This window comes from Bidens hawaiensis, unplaced genomic scaffold (assembly GCF_021521415.1).
Source record: "Bidens hawaiensis isolate Kalapana, Puna unplaced genomic scaffold, B.hawaiensis_p1.1 tig00019810_1, whole genome shotgun sequence".
NCBI classification, from domain to species: Eukaryota; Viridiplantae; Streptophyta; class Magnoliopsida; order Asterales; family Asteraceae; genus Bidens; species Bidens hawaiensis.
In genome coordinates, this window is record NW_027493012.1 from 28,140 (window position 1) to 50,322 (window position 22,183).

Here is a 22,183-nt window from a genome sequence, read left to right on the forward strand (position 1 = left end):
AACCCTTGGAGATACCACAAAGTTATCCAGCCGGATACTTACCAAACTCTCAACCATCCTCCGAGTGGATGAAATATCTCTCTGAACAGCAAGAGTGGCATGCCAGAAGCTCCATTTTCAATGAAGTCAATTCCCAACCAACCAATAATGAAGGACCGTCCCGTAGACCCAAGATGAGGGTAATGATGCCCACTGAGACTTTCCAGATGATCTCAATAAACGATGAAACCACACAGCCCATGGAGGAAGATGAACCGGAAGAAGAGGAACCAGAAGAAGAAGAGGAATCCGAAGAAGAGGATCCTAAAGAAGAAGAGGACCATGAGGAAGAGATTGAGGAAGAATCGGAAAAAGAGCATCCTGAGAATTCCAACGAAATGGCAAGCCCAATGGATGGATCACTCATTTCCCACCAACCAAGCTATGGTTCCGTTGATCCGTATGTTCAACACCTTGAGAAACTAACGAACCAAGCTTCGTCAAGCTTCCTACCATTTCAAGGAGAAATTCCTTCAATCTAAGAGCAAGCGGATGAGATCCGTGAGCAGAATCAAGCTGCCAAGACCTACCTCTACCTTTCATCCACCATGGATTATGTTCCGTATCCAGAGCCGAGGAACCATTACGAGATGGTGACGTTGGGTTACCGTGACCCACCTCTGCAGTATGGATACCCCAACATAATCCCACAGTCATATGAAGAACATCTGGATCGCGCATTACACGAGACCGATGACTGGAGAAAGAAGGTAGACGAAGAGGAGAAGAAAAAGAAGAAAGTCGGAGAAACAATCCTTCATAAATACAACAAGATATCGAAGGTTGTGAAGAAGTTCTTGAAGAACTGAAGATGGTGGCCATGTGAAGACTGTGTGTAAAATAGTCCTGTCAGTTATGTGTAATATAAGTACGAATAAAAGAACGTTTGAAACGTTCTCTTGTAATGATAGGACCAGTTATATATATCGTTGGAACGATGTATATACTTAAATGAAATATACATATCCCTTTTGTGATATGTATATATGATATAAAATGTGTGTTTAATATGAGAAATTGCTAAATTTCAGTTAAAAGACATATTAAGAGAAAATGTCTGAACAAAGCAATAATAACGAGAAAGCTCGTAATGAGAGATAAATGAGAAATAAAGGGAAAGGTCCTGAGAACGAGCGAGAGGAAGAAATTCCTGAGAAATACATTAATAGAATCCAAAAGATGATTAAAGATGCGGTTAGGGAAGAATCCGCGTTTAGATCTTAAACTCGACAATCTAGACATTCCCGAACTGTTAACCCTTCCATTCATCCCTCTAAATCTGTTAAAGCTTTTCCTAAACCATTCCATGATGAAGAAAGCGATCATGGGTCTAATGCCGACGAATGTATTAGGCAAAAGTTTAAAAGGATGAAAGTTAGTGGGTGTACGTTCAAAGATTCTAAGTACTGTGGACCAAAGGAGTTCCATGGTGACAAGGGAGCCATCACAACCGTGAGGTGGCTCGAGGAGATGGAAACTCTTGTTATCACAAGCAAGTGTTCCGAGGAGGAGAAAATTCAGTACTCTGCCCAAATGTTCAAGGGTGAAGCACACGAGTGGTGGAATGCGCTATTGATGAGTAAGGGAAGAGAAGTGATGTACGGCCTAACGTGGGAAGAGTTTAAGGCCATGGTAATGGGGAAGTTTTGTCCAGTGCACGAAACTGATCAAATCCAAACTAAGTTCCTTAACCATAAGGTCGTAAGGACAAACCTCCGAGAATACAATACCAAATTTCTTGAGTACTGTCGCCTTGTTCCCAGCTGGTTAACCCTGAGTTCAGCAAAGTCACTCGATATATGTGGGGATTACCGCGAGAAATCCGCGACATGGTGAGGTCTCACATACCTCAAACCACTGACTCTGCTATGGAGTTGGCCGGTTATTTGATGGGCGGCATGGTCCGCAATAAAGAGGAGGATAAAAAGGTGACACCAACAGCTGCTCAAGGAAAGACTGGTGGAAAATCCAACTTTAAAGGCAAGGGCGTAAACCGAAACAACTCTACGCCATGCAAGACTTGTAGGAGGTATCACAAGGGCCAATGCAACTTCGCCCCGTCTCCTAAAGTCTGTGAGTCCTGTAATCGTACGGGACATGATGCTGCTAACTGTTGGAAGAAGAAGATGACTTGCTTCAACTGCAAGGGGATGGGCCATTTAAGTTTTGAGTGCCCAAAGAACAAACCTGCTGCTGGTGGTGCGGGTGGAAGTAGCCAAAACTGAAAAGGAAATGCTCGAGTCTTTGTACTCGACACAAAAAGGGCCGCTGATGTGCCGGAAACCATAACCGGTACGTTTTTAGTCAACGACACCTATGCTTCTGTAGTCTATTAAACGAACCATTAATAAAATTAAATAAAACTCTAAGCGTCCAGACTGCTAGTGGCGAAATCGTTAGATCTCCGAAGCTCTTGAAAACGGGAAAATCCTTTTAGCTGGTTATATCTTGCCTATCTGTTTGTTGCCTATGAGTCTGGCTGGTTTTGATATTGTACTTGGTATGGATTGGTTATCCTATAACCATGCTCGTATCATCTGCAATAACAAAACTATTGAACTTCAAGCCCCCCGATAAACGAACGATTCGAATTGAAGGGGACAAAGACGCTGGCCAAGTTTGCATAATTTCTATGATTAGGGCTAACAAATGATTAAATCAAGGATGCCTCGCATTCATGGCCTATGACACTGAAGAATCAAAGCCAAAATAAATTAAAGACGTTCCTATTGTTTCTGACTTTTCTGACGTCTTTCCTGATGAACTTCCCGGAATCCCTCCCAATCGTGAAGTAGAGTTTAGGATTGATCTTATTCCTGGTACTGCTCCGATCGCCAAAGCTCCGTATCGTTTAGCGCCGAATGAAATGAAGGAGTTGAAGAAACAGCTTGATGAGCTTTTAGAGAAAGGTTTTATTCGACCAAGTTCGTCGCCTTGGGGAGCGCCAATTCTATTCGTCAAGAAGAATGATGGTTCCATGAGAATGTGTATCGATTATCGTGCGTTAAACAAAGTCACAATCAAAAACCGATATCCACTACCTCGAATTGATGATCTTTTTGACCAACTTCAAGGTGCTAGCTATTTTTCAAAAATCGATCTTCGTTCCGGCTATCACCAACTCAAAGTTCAGACCGAATACATTCCAAAGACTGCTTTCCGAACAAGATATGGACATTATGAATTCAAAGTTATGCCGTTTGGACTTACTAATGCTCCAGCTGCTTTCATGGACATAATGAACCGTATTTGTAAGCCTTACTTGGATAAATTTGTTATCGTCTTTATCGACGACATACTTATTTACTCTAAGTCAAAGGCTGATCATGAAGTTCACCTTCAAACTTCGCTTGAAATTCTTAGAACCAAGAAGTTGTACGCCAAGTTCTCGAAATGCGAGTTCTGGTTACACGAAGTGCAATTTCTTGGTCACGTCATTAACGTTAACGGTATTCAAGTGGACCCCGCTAAGATTGAAGCTATCTCTAAGTGGGAGGTACCTAAGTCGCCAACTGATATCCGAAGTTTCTTAGCTTTGGCCGGCTACTACCGTAGGTTCATTGAGAACTTTTCTCGAATCGCCGTTCCTCTAACTTCTTTGACTCGTAAGAACATCAAGTATGAATGGGGAACGAAGCAACAAGAGGCATTCGATATACTTAAACAAAAACTCACCCAAGCACCTATCTTGGCTTTGCCAGAAGGTACTGAGGATTTTGTAGTCTTTAGTGGCGCATCTCACTCGGGTTTGGGATGTTTACTAATGCAACGCAAGAAAGTAATCACTTACGCCTCTCGACAACACAAAGTACACGAAAAGAACTATACGACTCACGATCTAGAGCTAGGCGCCATAATCTTTGCACTTAAGATTTGGAGGCACTATCTCTAGGGAGTAAGATTTACCGTGTACACTGATCATAAGAGCTTGAAACATATCTTTGATCAAAAAGAGCTCAACATGCACCAACGGCGATGGATGGAAACTCTCAACGACTATGATTGAGAAATTGTTTATCATGAAGGCAAGGATAACGTTGTAGCCGATGCCTTAAGTCGTAAAGAACACGAGAAACCAAAAAGAGTTTGAGCGTTGCGTTTAGAGCTCCAAATTGATCTCATTGAGCAAATCAAATACGCTCAAACTCAAGCAATCAATGAAAACCAAATCTCCGACGAAAAACGTAATGGCACCATTGACTCGTTAGTCAAAGATAATGATGGTATCCTTAGAATGGGAAACCGGATTTGGGTAGAAATCGTTGGAGGATTGCGTGAGAAAATTTTAAACGAAGCTCATAAGTCAAAATACATGATGCATCCCGGAAGTGATAAGATGTACCACAATCTAAAGGCGAACTATTGGTGGAATGGAATGAAAAGGGATGTCGCTTCGCATGTTGCGAAATGTTTAACTTGTTTAAAAGTTAAGGCTGAACACCAAAAGCCTTCGGGATTGCTTCAGCAAACCGAACTTCTCGTTTGGAAGTGGGAGTTAATTACTATGGACTTCATTACCAAACTCCCGAAGACGACTCGACAACACAATGCTATTTGGGTGATTGTGGACCGTTTAACGAAGTCCGCACACTTCATACCCATCAATGAGTCGTACTCTATGGATAGATTAGCGCGTATTTATGTAAACACCATTGTCGCTTTGCATGGAGTACCGCTGTCTATAATATCTGATCGAGACAGTCGTTTTACGCCTCATTTTTGGAAAAGCTTCCAACAAGCTCTTGGTACGAAATTGAACCTTAGCATTGCTTATCATCCACAAACTGATGGGCAAAGTGAAAGGACTATTCAAACATTAGAAGACATGCTCCGCGCTTATGTGATAGACTTAGGTGGAAGTTGGGATGACCACTTACCCCTAATGGAATTTTCATATAATAATAGTTATCACGCAAGTATTCAAGCCGCACCATTTGAGGCGTTATATGGTCGAATGTGTAGAACGCCCGTGTGTTGGTCTGAAACCGGAGACAACCAATTGTCTGGACCTGAGATTGTCCAAGAAACAACCGACAAAGTTCTCCAAATCCGAGAACGACTTAAGACGGCGCGTGATCGCCAAAAGAGCTACGCCGATGTTCGTCGTAAGCCGTTAGAATTTCAAGTCGGTGACAAAGTGTTATTAAAAGTCTCGCCTTGAAAAGGCGTTGTTCGCTTCGGCAAGAAAGGAAAATTGAGTCCTCGATTCATTGGACCTTTCGAGGTACTTGAACGAATCGGCATCGTTGCATACCGATTGCGACTGCCCGAGGAAATGCAAGGAATACATGACGTATTCCATGTTTCGAATCTGCGTAAGTGTTTGACCGACGAATCTTTGGCTATGCCATTGAAAGACGTAGAAATAAACGAAAATTTAAAATTCGTAGAACGTCCAATTAAAATTGAAGATTTGAAAACAAAGAAATTGAAAAGAAAAAGTTTGAAAATTGTGAAAGTTAAATGGGACTCGCGTAGAGGGCCTGAATATACTTGGGAACTCGAATCAGAAATGAAAAGAAAATACCCACACTTGTTCGAGTAAAGCAATCTCGAGGACGAGATTTGTTTCAAGGTGGGGAGGATGTAACATCGTGAAAGTTTCGAGTTTAAAGTATCAACTTTTCAAAGTCTAGGGACTAAAATTGTCAAAATCCAAACTGGAGGGTTAAAAATGAAAATTCTGTTTTCCTGACCCACCGCGCTACGCGATGAGTCAGAAGAGACTCCCATCGCGGTACGCGATGGGGTGTCTGACAAGTTGTGACACGTGTGCCACGTGGCACACGGTGGCACCATGTGCTGCCACGTGTCACCACGTGGCAACACTACCGCCACGTGTCGCAACGGCTGCCACGTGTCGCCACGTGGCAAGCCTACGCAGTGACTCACCTGGGCTACGTCGCGGTACGCGACGGGTGCCTAGGGACCCGGGCGCGGTACGAGATGGGACACCAGATTTGGTCTATAAATAGCGGCCAAGGGCTGCTCATTTTCACTCATCCAACAACAGCTCTCACCTCTCACTATTCTCTCTCTAGAAACCAATAATCATATAAGCGATTTTCCTCGATAAACGTGCCTCGAATCCCTCGTTTGTGAACAACGTTTCCTCGAAGTTGTGCCACCCTCCACCCACATACCAAAGAGGTGTTTGTAGTAATGGCAATGAGTCTTGAAGTTCGTGCCAACGGGTGTTGAAGTTTGGTGTTCCTCGATTTGTGTGTCGAGAAAAGAGAAGCGGCGTCGGAGTGTTGCTCAAGTCCCTAGAGTTTCCATACGCCGTTAAGGTTAGGCGTAATTCAATATTGTATTCAAGGCTTAAGCCATAAGTCGAGGTTATACTCGATGCCTCGATAAAAGAAAAGAAAACATAACAAAGAAATGAATAAAAATATGATTGATGAATATAGTGATAACATATATATGTGTGTAAGTATATATGATTATATTCTTTGTTATGAAAATATTATTTAAAGAATAAAGAGTATTCTTAAATAATAAAAGAAAATGATTATGTCTCTTGGAGAAGAAGAAACGTCTGGTTTTGAATATAAACTAAAGGTTTATAAATTTACTTTTAAACAAAATGTTTTCAAGTAAATAAGAATTGAACTAGAGGTTCAATCGAGGATTGAGATATAAGACTAAAGGTCTTAAGCCGGATCGTGTATCCGACTAACAAACATTTATACTCGTAACTATAGGTTCGAGATAAAAGAAAGGGAAAGACCCTTGGACGGGAGTGAAGCCGATCCTAAAGAGACAAGGTGAATACGCCCCCAAACTTTTAAACTTGTTTTCAAAAGAGTTAACTTGTTATATGAAATTGTTTACAAGGAACTATGTGTTCCTAAAACCGTTATAACTATGGGTATAAACCTAGCCCTCAGGCTGCGGTATACATATGTCTGGATCCTTACATAGGTGGTACTATGCGATGTATGGGCATGATCGCACCACCCTTGGTCGTAGGACGCTCTCCTGCAGGGAGTACGACCGTATGTGTATATTCACGGGTACTTAATGAAGTCGAACGCTGCGGTGTTTGTGAGATGACCTAGTGTAGAGGCTCTAGTTTATAATATGTTATTTGACTTTGTTATTCCTAAGCCACGTTGGGCCGAGACAGGCGTAGTCTCTAGGGGTAATAAAGTAAAAGAGTTATTTTTGCGTCAGCGTGTTCACCAGCATTCGTTGGTGACGTATTTTATTACATTTTGCAGGTGAACAAGATTAGCACTTGGAATGTCGAAGTGCTATTGATATATCCGATGGCTCGGATTTTCTTTTGTAAACTTAAACATATGGTCGTTTATAAATATTAAACACATAAATATTTTGTAACTTAAGCGGGTGTTATCATCCCGTCTTTTGAATATATGAATATTACATTTTCGATCCTTAAAGTTTACAAGTCTTTCGTAAACTAAATGCAACTCTGATTTATTCAATCACGATACCAACTACTGGGTCACGCTCCTAGGCCTTAGACGGGGGTGTGACATCCACGAATAAGGCCATCGCGATACGCGATGGTCTGTTATCAGTCAGCAACACGTGCCACACCGGGAGGACACGTGGCATGCGCTAGGGCTGAGTCAGCATGCCACGCGTCATTCACCTGCCATCGCGATATGCGATGACCAAGGGAAATGGTCCCATCGCGTACCGCGATGGGACCCAGTTTTGGCTATAATTAAAAGGGAGGGTCACGGCACCCTTCTCCCACACACCAAAAAATTCTCTCTCTAGAATACTTTCTCTTTCTACATCGTTTTGTGTTACAGTCTCGTAGTACGTGCCAAACTCTGAAGTTCTGACGGTTTAAGCTCTAATACGCGATATAGAGTAGAAGTGTTGCTCGATAAGTTTTTAAATATCTAACTTTGAATAACCGTGCGAGGTAGGGGTTCTGCCAAAGTTATTATTTTATTATTATAAATGGCTTAGACCATAGTCGGGGGTATAGCCCGAACCTTGATTACAATTAAGCATAATATAATTTTTCTTAAGTAAAGATTATAGTTAAAATGTTGTTTCTTCTTGATTAAGAAACGTAAGCATATACATAAAAAGGATATATTCAAAATAGTATTTCTTTATAATTAAGAAATATAATATTCATATAAAAAGGGTATGGTTAAATTAATGTTTCTTCTTGAAGAAGAAACCCAGTATAGATGTTTCTTCCTAAAGAAGAAACGTAGCATATAATTGGTAAATAAACAAAAGAACTAAAGGTACAAATGCTTTATATAAACAAATGATTTTGTCAAGGTCAAAGTTATACATAACAGATTAAATGTATGAAGCTAGATCATTGATCTAGTTATTTATAAAAAGGTTATTCTCCTACTATATGTCCGAGGTAACAAATCAAGAAGTAGAAATCAGTATCAGAAACTGATCATAAACAAAAAAGGTGAATATGCCCTAAACTTTTACAAACTCTTTTAGAGTCAGAATGTTTGCATAGGATTTACGAATCCTTAAAATCTTGTGTTACAATGATAAGAAACGGACACTCTGATTAAAAGTATACATGTGTCTGGATCCATTCATACATGGTGACTCAAAGTTCCTCGAGGCCATGTATATCATCAACATGCATCTGGAAGTCCACGAGACTGTTCAGAGAAATGATATTGTGTATATAATATATTGTACATGTACTTAGGATAATTTTATCTCAATTGAGTTGGGTGCCTAATGAGTAGTCACAAAGGTATTATTGTTGATTTCACAAAGTTATTAAAAAGATTTTACAACATAGCCAGCGTCATTCACCAGCTTTGTGCTGACGTATTTTCTAACCATTTTACAGGAGAACAGAAATGTTAGAACAGACAAGCAAGACATAATATAAGATTAAAGATATAGTCATTAGATTTTATATGATGGCTCAGATATTTTATTACAAAATATTAAAGAATTATACGTTTTTTTAAAAGACAGGTATTTGAATAATCAAATGAATATTTAAACTCGAGCTTTCAATATAATAATATTTTATTCAAGACTTCCGTTGAAAAGAACATATTTTATTAAATAAGCTTTATAAACATCAAACGAGTATTTTAACCCGGTATTTTATAAAAGAATATTATATACTAAAGATTTCCGCTAAAACAAAACCCGCAACTCTTAAGTATTTACAAAACATGTATCAACTATTGGTCACATGTCTAGGCCATAACTCGGAGTGTGACATAACAAATATGTAGAACTTTTTGGTACATAATTAGTATAAGTATTATACTTAAGTTCAATTGATGCATATTAATGTTTCTTGATGGCTTTACATGACTAGATATGTGACATTGGTAGACATGGGGTAAAATAGATACTTTGATGCCATTAAGATACATTAAGATACAGTTGGATTATATTTTACTAATCCATCAAAAAAAAAGTTTAGTTAGTCTTGTAGATTAAGGGAATTCAAGATAGCATAGCTATCAATCTTGTAACATTTGGTTTGAAATATGAGACAAGAAAAGATTAATACTAAGGCTGAGGGGTGTGGGGCTTCAACGGGGGCGCTAGAGCCCCTCCGCTCGCGCCCCCAGGCGCTAACACCACACCACCGGGGCGCTAACGGGGCGCTAACGCGAAAATCCATACAGGCGTGAGCCTGTTAGCGGGAGAAGAGAGAGAGGAGCTTGTTGAATTTTAGAAAAAGAGCCGTTGGGCTCTTATTAAATTAAAAAAAAATTTCCTATATAATACCCCATCACCCATTTTTATACCACAACTTCAAACCTTCACCCAAAATCAATTCATCTTTTCAACTTTTTTTAAAAAAAATGGCTGGAAATTGGTACCCAAACCTTGATTCAGATTATATTGACGACGATTTATGGTCGTCACCGCACCAACCGATGTTTTATTCGGAGCCGCAAGAATCATCCGGCTTTCAACCATCCAACACGCAACCGTCTCCTAACTTTGTTGTTTCGGAGACACAAGAATCACACGGTGAAGCTACCGGGCGGAAGTAAGGGCGAAACGGACTAAAACTAGTTCGTCTGGAGCGTATAGCACTTCAACCGGGTCGGATTGCCGCGTTGGATTCGACCTAAACATTGCGGAGGAGGAAACGTCTTCACCGCCGAGGAGGCGGCCATTGGGAAGGGACGCCAAGGGGAAAAAACCGGCTGAGAGGGAAGCCGTAAACATCGCCAATCTTGTTGAATCCCTCAATAAATTCAACAAAACCATGGAGGTGGTCTCTAATGACAAAAAGGAAAAAAGTCGAATGAGAGATTTGGACTTTCTTACTAGAGACTTTAGTAACCTAAATCCGGTCGATCAAATGCTAATGGAAAAGCAAAAGGAACGTATCCGAAAGAGGTTGATCGAAGAAGACCAAGCCGAAGAATAAGAATAATGTTTTTTTTTAGTACTTTAATTTTTATTTTATTTTTAGATATTAATGTGTGTTTTTTTAATAATTTATGAGTTTTTTTAATAATACGTTGTTTGAATATATTTATAAAAAAATAAAAAAAAAATTCGCTGGAGCCCCTCCACACTAGGGCCGGGGGCTCCAACACCCCCTTTATCCGGTTTCTCTCTCTGCCACACGTCATAATATTATTGGTTGGAGCCCCCATTAAAGCCCCCCACACCCCTCAGCCTAATAGATCGTACAACATTGTTTAGCTTAAATAATTACAGAAGTACAAGCGATAGTTTATAAAACTTTTAAGGATTTTAGTAAGTCTTCTCACCATTGTACTTTAATTTCTTAACATTTCCTAATCAAATATTCACCACTAAAAAGACATTATCTAATATATGATTTGAATAATCAAAATTATGTTGCTACAATGTACATTTAGGGTATGATTAAAAATCTTAATAAGATAATAATTAAATGCTTTTTATAAGCTAACTAATTTGAACGAGGTGGAAAGTAATATTTATTTATTGGCTATAAATAGAACTCCCCTAGCCAACAAGCACCTCAAATCATTTTTTTCAACACATCAAACACAACCTCTAGAACCCTAATAACTTTTGATCACAAAACAACATATAGATATCGAAAATGTCCGAAAGCATATCGGATTCTGATTCTGCTATGCTTGAATTTGTTCGAAAATACCTTCTTGAAGACCCCGATATCATGAGTCCTACACCGGTGACTGAAACTCCCTCAGATGTTGAACCACATTTCAGCAGGAGTTCAAGCTTCACTAGCCCCTTTTCGGTCGAGAAATCGATCGAACCGACGTTTTGTGTCGACTCATTTGTAGATTCTCTTACTTCTGTAATAAGCCCTAGTAGAAATAATAATAATAATAACAATAATAATAATAATAATATCAACCCTTATTTTCAAGATAATTGTTTAATGAGTACATGTAGTGAGTCTACTCAGAGTCAGAGCCCGAGTCAAAGCTACACTCAGTCCCATTCAGTGAATATGTTCCAACTCACAAACTGGGAAGGTGGTCCATCACTTCACAGTCCAAGTTCTCCGGTAACGACGGAGAAACCGCAGTTTAAAGTGGACTTTTCGCTAGGAAAAGTCGAAAAGGTAAAGAAAAATGACCAAAGAAGTAAAGATTGGAGACGCTTTCGAGGGGTGAGACGCCGCCCTTGGGGGAAGTTTGCGGCCGAGATAAAGAACCCCTCGAAGAAAGGGGCTAGGATTTGGCTTGGGACGTTCTCCACACCAGAAGAAGCGGCATTGGCTTACGATCAAGCGGCTTTCAAGATTCGTGGTTCGCGAGCCATGGTTAACTTTCCACATTTGATAGGGTCAAAAGCTGTGAACCCTTTGTGTTCTTTGTCACAAGTAGCCTTGGAATGTAAGTTGAAAAGCAAAGGCTTCCAAACAAAGACCGAACAGTGAGTTATGATTTCGGTTTGATCTTTAGTTCAAAAACAATAAGGACTATGTATAATTTGGTAGATTAACTTCTTTTACATGTCTTGTTTCTTTTAAATTGAATCAATACAAGACTCCGGGATTGAAAGTTTAACGATACTTGAAGACAGCCCTATGTTAGCCTATTGATAACGTTTTATCATTATTGATTATTATAGCTAGTTAGGTTTATATAAATTAGCTAGGGTAGCTTTATATAAATTATTCTAGTATATTGATGATGATTTAACATTATTAATTATTTATATAAATTTGTTAGGTTTATGTTTATCATTTTTTTTCATTGTAGTCATAAGTATATTTATATACATAATAGATCTATTTTATGTAATTGATGCATAGAAAATATAAAATATTTATCATTAACTTTAAATATTGTAGAAAACCTTATTAACACTTGAGATTGTAAATTGTGTCATGTGTATGGTTGTAGGTTTTTTTAAGAGCTTAAAAGTTAAAAGTGGAAATGATGATGAGTGTGACTATGACTTAATATTATTTGACTATGAATATTATTATTCTTTCTTGAATAGTTTAAAGATGGTTTTTGAATAGGGTTTAAAAATGATTCATAAGAAGTTAAAGTAAATTCCGTTTTAGACTCGAATTTCAGTTAATTAACGTTTGAAGTGTTTATATTCCTTGGAACCAAAAGTAACTACAAACATGAGCTACAGACAAGAAAGCCAGAACAAAAGCAGAAGAAGCATGATGTCTAAAGAAACAGTTTACAGTAACATTATATATATTATATTACTTATTATATATGTACACACGAGGGGCAGGTTTCAAATGAAAGCGAAAATAAGAAAAGAGGGAATAAGTGAAGAATCATCTCTCTTACATGTAACTATATTTCATAGGTAAATAAATAGTTACAACATATACCTTTTCAAAGTTTTCGCATATAAGATATTCCAGTAACACTTAAATTTGTAAAAACGAATTTTTTTAATCTTTTTTACTTATTTCAAAAGAAATTATAATATCATCATTTTTATTATCATTCATTACTAATATTATCATTTTTATTTATCTATTTACTATTATGACTATTTTGATATATTTTGATATAGCATTAATATTAATGCCTATGACATGAGGGCTAGTGTTAATATTTATGCTTCTTGTATCTGGTCTCATACGTATGTTTTTTGAGTTGAGGGTCACTTTAAAAGCAACATTTTTATTATTTGGGATAGATGAACGGTTTGTCTACAATTCCCCCTCCCCGGACCCTTCTAATAGTTGTGCTATTGGTGGGAATTTTACTGGGTTCGGTTGTACGTTGTTGTTAAAAGAAATTATAAAATGACTTCTGCATGCAAAAACATTCTTTTTTAATTATATTTTTACATGCAACAAATGCATGTAAATTCATCACTAGGACCGAGCCATGGGCGGACCTAGCATGTAAGATGTGGGTTCACGGGAATCCACCGAGTTTCGGATTTTTAATAGAACACTTATATAAAATATGAAAGTGAACCTACACATAAAATGCAAAGTGAACCCATATGCAAATTCAACCTTAGTCTGGTGGTAAGAAATCCTCCTACCTACAGTTGCAACCCGGGTTTGAATCTCCTCTTATTCGTGATTTTTTTGTTTTTTTAGTGTCCACACACACAACCATCACTTCACAAGAACTCCGTGTAATCTATGATTTCAATTTTCAAATGTTTGGTTTTTATTTTAAATACAATATCATGTACGTTTGATTGCATTCATTCTTTATGCTCCAGCTATAACTTATTTCTGATACAATATATATTCATTGGCATTTTTTAATTACACACAAGTATGTTTGAGAATTGCTACAAAAATAACAATTATGGACTACACTGGATGGGATGTTCATGTAAGAATCATTAACCCTAAGCTTAATCTTCCTTTAGTGATGTTTCTTTACTTGTTCTTTTCTAGTAAAAGGTTTTTAGAATTCTTGTCTTATCAATATGGAACCAAACAAATTTGCATTTTGCTATAGGCCTTCATAACGGTTGACCCAACAGTGACTAAAATGTAAGAATGATTGTTGAAATTTGCTGAATTAAATTAGACAACTAGCTAATGACGACGATTGTTGAAATTTGTTGAATTAAATTAGACAATTAGCTAATGGCGACGTTTGTTTTTTTGTTATTATTTCGTATTTTGATCATGTAATGAACCTTATTTGACCCGAACCATCAAATCTAGTAATTACATATGTTACGTCCTTTTAGACTAGGGCGTTGATTTCAGTCGACGGGCAGATTTGATGCATCAACTTTATATGTCGTTGATTAGGTTTTAATTTTCCCAATCGCAAATTTCAAGATTATTGTTTGATTATCTTTACTCGATTTTTATTTCGATTACCAATTCTGGTCGACAAAAATTGAGACGCCTGATGACACGCCACGACATGCTCACCTTAAGCAATGAAACCATAAGAGGATGGGATAAAATGTTGGCTTACGTTTGATTCATAAATTTAAACAACATAAGGATTTTGTTTGACTGTCAATGAGCCCATATCCCCTGCCAGGCATTAAGGTGATATAATATTCTAGTACATTCTTATGAAAAACGAAACCAATTAAATTTTAATTTCAATGATGTATCTATTTTCAACATTTTTTATATAGTCATGTAAATGAACAAAACACTAACAAGGCTTGTTTATATACGTTTGTTTATCTTAATCTACAAACGAACAAACATGGACATGTAAATGAACGTGTTCATGTTCGTTAATTTGTTAACATCCTAAACCAATATATAAATAAAAATAAACGAACGAACGTAAAGGAACAAACATAAACAAAGAATATGATTAGGTTGGCAGGTCAATGCATGGTGGGCTAACTAGTAATACTTGTTGGTGCTAAATAACTTTAAGGAAATATGTAACCGGTGAATGTAAGTGTATAAACATTGATGAGCGATTATAAACGAACATTTAAGAAAGCAAATGAACAAAAACAGGGCAATTTGTTTATATTTGTTCGTTTAAATTAATGTAAAATATGTTTCTTGGTATGTCGTTTTTTTAATAAACGATCGTTGTACGGTCAGTTTACCGGTCGTTTTTTTACGTGTGTAATTTTATATTACAACTCTTTTAGCTTTTTTAATGCAAACCACGTTGCCCGTCAGAATCATATTGAAATTAAAAAATCCCCAAAGATTCACATACATCATACAAAAGACCAAAGTATTATGAAAATGACAAGGATGTAGCGAATCAACAATAAATTTTATATGCATTATATTAGAGCCAGCTACCACCACTAATTTATATTCTAGTAATAACATTTAGGTATTTGATACACGTCAATGATAAGTATAATGGAATAGTCCATTCTAAATAAAGGAAAAAATAATATTTGATTGGTCAGTAAAATGAAATCAGCAATTACACAAGTAATCTTATTTTATCTAAATAACATTCTTGTCACAGGTTAACCAAACAATAGAATGGAATGATCAGTGGCGATGTTGGAAGTAATTTCAGACTCAAGTCACAAGTCGGTGAACTTGAGGGACCAATGTTGACAAGCCGGTCATAGTGGTTATGTTTCCTAATTGTATTGTAATTATAATAGGTAATGTCTTGTCTAACAAGTTATGTTAGTCTATATAAACTGAGTTATGGTTATTAGAGGTGATGTGAGATGCAACCGAGTTAGGGTTCGTTCATCTAGAGACACACACGAGATGTAACCGAGTTAGGGTTCATCTAGATGCGACCGAGTTAGGGTTCATTAAGAGTCAAACCGAGTTAGGGTTTGAGGATTGTAATCAGTTTTGAGTTAGATTTTCTGATTAATATAAACGAGAGTTATTTGTTTAGTTCGTGTTTGATTATCGATCCAGGACTTGAGGCGAAACTTAGACTTTTATATAGGAGGGGTCAAAAGTCACGAAACCTTTTTTTCCTAGTGGATTTCCTTCTATGACTCGCCTTTGGAATGATAATGATCAATTTCATTCCATTGTTCAATATATTTCTTTATGCATTCAATTTCATCATTCATTCTATTATCTCATACAAAACAGGCCCTTTGAGAGTTTAATGTAAATGGTACCTTTCTTCGATAGCGTCATGAGGCAACATTGACATCTTCATCTTTTTCTTTTGTTTTAATTTCACCCTTATACTTAATTAATATACATCTTCTTAGGTATCAAATATTAGAGGGGTTGTATTGTAATTATATCATAGTATGGGGTGTCCTTTGTTAGATGTAACTGGGTCTATACTTATCAGGGGCGGGTCTGGGAAAGGTCGAGCGGGACTCCCTTCTTTGGCACATTTCCGGATCACTATATGTATGTATGTATGTATATAAATCGAAAAACTTATTGGCCATGTACATAAAACATTAAAACCTCAAAGCTAAAACTATGTTTTGCTATATGTATTGATATAGCATTAAAGCCTAACGGCCTTTTATTTTCCTGGCTTGTATGTGGCACTTGAATCTTCATGACACTTAGCGAGCCATATACAAAACTAAGTGTAAGAAATGTAAATAAACATTACATTAACATAAAGTGATTCAGACCACTATCTTTAACATTACCTACGTGTAGTATTATTTTTAACATTCAACCTCTTGTATCTTTATAGCATCTTACCTAATTAAGTTTTCTACATGTAAGAGCCTTAACTTTTACACTTACAGCATTTGTAACATCCAACCCTTTTATACCACTAATATTATCATCTTCGTCTACAAAGAGTTCAAGAACTTGTTTGTGGTTGCCCAAGTAGAAATAGGTCATTTATCATAGTACTACAATGACTTGGACACGCTTAACTATAAAATAAGTTATCCTTTCATCCGTAATTATTAGGCTCAAAATGTGTTAATGATATTTGAGACCTGGTATTCCTTATGAGCTTAGCATCAATCTATTATAATGTTAATAAAAAAAATTGAAATGCATGTTTAATATTTTAATAAAGCAAAAATAGATTTCTTTAATATAGATTTAAGTGTGAGAATCAAAGTTGTCATTGTATTCATAACAACTCGGTATATTGCAATCAGTAAACGCTCTAGCAGTAAATATATTAATGGCAACAAGTTATCACTGCCACCAAAAGTAACCTGCTCAGTACCAACCATCAGCGAAAACTTCAAGTACTATCGGTAGTAACTAAGTAGCAGTATATATATATATATATATGACTAACATGACCAATTGTATGCCCTAGGCAAATCATACATCGGTCATGAACAAAAGAGATTTTTAGCCTTAGTCTTAATTGGTTCTCCACAGTTAAGCATGCTCATGTGAGAGTAGTTCTAGAATGGACGACCTCTGAAAAGTCTACACATGGGCAACTAAAAACAAATACATGAGTTCTTGAATGAGCTACAATATTGGTGGTAATCATCAGCAGAAATAATAATAGTAAGAAATTCATGTTGACTGAGCTATCAATGGTAATCTTTAGCCACAACAGCCGTCAGCACCAACTATCGGTAGCAACCGTGAGTTCCTATAGCCATCAAATGCCACATTACACCAATTGCTCACAGTCACTATGCCATGGGCGGATCCAGCATACAAACGGGTGGTTCCCCGGAACCACCCGAGTTTCGAAATAATAGTGTACGGATATATAGAAGACGCGTAGGAACCACCTTATAAATTAAGAGGGAACCACCTAAAAAAAAATTCCTGGATCCGTCACTGCACTATGCACGTGTGAGAGGCATGAATCACCCTCTAAGGTCTTCACTTATTCCTTATTATTAAGAAAATAATACCAACTAAACACTTCTATATATATATATATATATACCACTTTAGAATTGTCCATTAACCTAATGTGACATGTTCAAGTTCCTTCTTTCAAATTCCATATATACCATTTCCTAGGTTGGTATAACTTAAATATAAATATAATTACTAGTTGTATTAAATTGGTGAAAAGTCATTTATTATTTTTCTCAAAACAAAACAATTATAAAGGTAAATAACCAGATATTAAAAAAAATGTTACCACGTTCCTCTGTCAAACTCAAATTCAATCATTTCGGAAATTCAATTATTTCTGAAAATTTATTCTCTTTAAAAGTCATGTGCTTAACTGCTTATGAAGTATGCATTATTAAATTAAATTCAATGTCCAAATCAATCATTGTTATTCAACATTTTTATTTTTTATCATATATATTTCATCCTTTTGTTTTATTTATTTTAAAAGCTTTTTTCTAAAGGCAACTTTTTATAATCATATATATTTTAAAAGTAGATGCTGTACAGTGTATATCTTCGTGTACTGACAGAAGTAGTTACTGATTCGTTTTCTCCATTCAGAAAGATAGTTATTTTTTTAACTTATAAATTATTAGGATTTGTATGTACGGGTTATAATTTAATATCAGAATTTTTTTAATATTATCATCTTTTATAAAAGTAGTATCATGAATATATCATATTATAGTGAAATGATTGAGAGAGTGGACCGGAGGTTATCAACAGCCAAATTCATTAACCATTCTAATAGAAAAAAGAACAAGACCAAATGTAACGGTTTAGAATACAACCCATATGGTCCCACAACATCAATCTTGGAAACAATTATATACCAAACATAAAAAGGAAATTGTGATCGAAATTAAACAGACACACGGTCGTCCAAACTGCTCGTCGCTCTCGCTCGCTGCTCGCTCATTTTTTCGCTCGGTTCTAAACGAGTTGCTTTGCTCGATTTGGTTTGCAAACGAGCCAAGCAACGAGTAAAGGTCAGGGTTCGAGAATTGAACAAAGGAATTTTGCATTTTTTCTAGTACCCTTATAGGATAAGAAATGTTGGATGTTACAAAAAAGGCTAAAAAAGTTTATGTTAAACTTATGTTTTAATGACAAACTCACACTCTGATATGTATACATTATTTGTCTATAATATGATTTGAACATTCATCATTTGAAATAGACGTCTTCTTTAACATTTTAATACCATTTGAGTATTTGACTGTTAAACCACTCTTGAACACTCAATTTTACAACGTATAAAATCAATAATCCTAGTGTCCCGTTAGTCTTGTAGTGATTGGCGTAAGATTAAGATTTGATGACAGGCATAATGCTCAAGTCTATAACTTTAGCACTCTATCGATTTTGAATACTCTTGCTTATGTCATGCAGAGCTGGTCATCTAGCTTATACATCCCATGCACATATATACATTAACAACTTCAAATTAAATATGCATGTACGCTTATAAGTGTATGCTATATGAGTGTCACTACCATTCTAGGTGTATTGATTTTTTGTGTTTGGTGCCAGTGTCGTAACGAATTTAACCGATGCCGACATAATTGGCGTTGCTTTTAAAGATTTACCTTTTAGATTTAGTGCATTTGTTGTTATGGACTTAAGCGGCACCAAACAAATTTGTGTGGCTACGCTACAAATTCATCCGACATCTCTCCGGTTTTGAAGATTATATTGAACAAAGTAGTAAATCACTGAACTCCTTCATCTTCAAGACACTTCCACACCTAAATGGGCTTGTTGTACAGGCCCATTGCCTAACCCTTCTCGTTTTCCCAAGTGTTTGTCCACGCCTCTTCTTGTGTGATAGTAGAACACTAGTAGTTGTTTTGTTGTCATGTCGTCGATAAGTTATAGGGTCGTCTCATTCTTGTTTGTAAGCCCTCTTGTCATTTAAAAGATCATGGAAATAGGTTTGCCATCTTAACTTGATGTATTGCTCCTTGACTAAAACCTTCTATCCACACCCAATTTGAACTTCACAAGACCTAGATCTCACTACCTATATGCTCCCTAACTTTGGTAATATTGAGTGTGTCATGCTTTGTCTCCTTTGTTTCTAGGTTTTCATAATATTCTTTACCTCCAATGATATCTCCTTTGCCTCCCTCTTGGCATTTCTGTATATCTCCCTAGAAGCTACCTTACTCGTTCCTTATTTTGTCGTAAACATCTTCACACGATCATCAGGACTCCATATAACCATGTATTCTTCGTGTTGTGACCTTATGAGTGTCCTTTGCAACTTAACTAATAGTGATTGTCAAAGCATCCCACATTCAGTTTGTGTTTTTAATGGTTTGTGTCCATAATTAGTTGAGTAGAGTTGTTGAAATGACCTTATCTCTTAACAGAATAATCTTTTTGTCATTTAAATTTCCCCATAAGATATAAGGTCTACTTATCATATCCCCTCAGAAAACCTTTTTCTCATGCCCACATTTGCAGCCGATAAACGATGTTGATTATTGTGTCATATGGTATAACCTTGCAGTCATTTCATCAACAACAATCCCCACATTTGATCATGGGATAATTGATTTGTGTTTCATGTTTGTTCCTAATTAAAAGTGATCAGTTGTGATTCTTTTTTTTTAGAATAAGTTAATAGCCTGTCTTGTCTATTTTTAAAAAGATGCATACTTGTCTATTTTTTTGGTCACCAAAACCAAAACTCCCCATGTATAGACTGAAAGTCATCTCTATCTTTACCAATGTTTTACCAATGTGACTATCAAAATCACCTCATATGAAAATTCTCTACTCCTTAGGTATAAACCTTGCCATTTCATCTTAAGAATCCCAAAAACATCTTTTCCTTAGTTATGTAGTCCTACTTGTGCGTAAGAGCAAACCACTACCACCACTTCCTCACCTAGTACTACCCTTAACACGATAATTCTATCATTATGTCTTATCACCTTCATAACATTATTGTACACTCATTTTGCCAATAAAAAAACCATCCCATTCGTTGCCCTTTAAACCCCATGTATCATAACTTATACCCATTGCACTCAGACTCTCTATGCCTTTCCACCTAGGGTCCTAGTGGTTGTTTAGTTCATTCAGATTTGAATGAGTCAGGTCTGAATGAACCTCTGTCCCATTCAGCAACAACAAGTCTGAATGATTCAGACATAATTTTAACCATTCAGATGTTTTTTTGTTTGAAACCAAACAGTCTAAAGTCTGAATGAATCAGATATTTACATCTGAATGGTTCCATTCAGATGTAAACAAACAGTCCCATAGTCTTCTAGAGACAAGCTATTTATGCCCTTCGCCTTTTAAGCACACCTACCAACTTCAAAGCTTACGATTAAGGGGGAGTTTGGGTTCCTTATGTTTACCTCCTTATGAATTATAACATAATAAAACACAAACTAAAAAAACGATATCCATTTGTAACAAGATGGTAACAAAATTTGGTCACATGTTCATTATTTAACTTATCAAATTCTCTATATAATAACATGTTCAATAATGATTGGACCACTAATTATAGAATGGAAATATAAATTAGATGTAAGATGAGGGCACTTACTTTATTAGTATTTGGTTTATGGTACAAACCTCATTATCACAAATTTATATGTGAGATATGAAGGATGAACCCTAGCTTCGAGTACAGATCTCACCCGGTTGTACCGGCTCCTCGCTGCCGTGCCGTTTGGCGGGCGTGGGGTCGGGTTTTATCCGGGGAATCCCTAAATAGGTGGACCGCTAGGGGCTCCGTTCGTCCAGACTCGTGGCCGGATCAGGCTACCTTTAACCAATGGGGGCCGTGTACGAAGTACTCAGCGTTACTTAGTTGGTCGTTCCCAAAAAAAAATTATAGAATGGAAACTGTCCACTTTAATTTTGCCCCCTTTCAGGTTACAAAAACTAACCGTTTACCAAATTTATATTCTCATATTTTTATTTATTATGTAACATTTTAATTTACTATATTAGCATAAAACGTATTATATATTATATGTAAAATATTGATATCAATCGTTTGGTGATCGTTTGATTTACCGCACCCGTCTCGACACGCTTATCGAGAGCAAAACCGTTCGGTGAATAAAAACTCTTTTACCAAAAAAAATGTAGGGCCAATATTCTATATTAGTTTTAGGATTGCGTATGTCTTTATATTTGCTTAGAGTCGGTGTATTACGTACCTCAGTACGTTTATTTTGTAAGGACAAAATGTAATAGTTGGAGAAATTGGGACCCTATATAAAGGGTCACTTAACCCATTTCTCAACAACCAACCATTGTGAATACAACCCTTTGCAAAACAATTATCCAAGTAACCAAAAACTCTCTCAACTCCCTTTCTTTCTTCCAAGTTTCGGCTCCACCGTACCCACACACAAGATCCGAGATCTCGGTCCAATTAGTTGTTTCCGCCAACTAGTTGTGAGGTTGATCCAAGAACAGCTAGTATTTAGTTTGTTGTGTTGTTTG

General features: G+C 36.7%; 1 protein-coding gene across 1 annotated transcript; it reads left to right on the forward strand.

The window, feature by feature from the left end:
- Positions 1–10,982: 10,982 nt before the first annotated feature.
- Positions 10,983–12,055, forward strand: LOC143559330 (uncharacterized). Its single transcript, XM_077047935.1, has one exon. The coding sequence runs from the start codon at positions 11,096–11,098 to the stop codon at positions 11,903–11,905; it is 810 nt and encodes a 269-aa protein (XP_076904050.1). The 5' UTR covers positions 10,983–11,095; the 3' UTR covers positions 11,906–12,055.
- The last annotated feature ends 10,128 nt before the right edge of the window (positions 12,056–22,183 follow it).

Bases quoted from the DNA above. Each gene is read 5' to 3' on its own strand.
- LOC143559330 (XM_077047935.1), top strand. From the start codon at position 11,096: ATGTCCGAAAGCATATCGGATTCTGATTCTGCTATGCTTGAATTTGTT.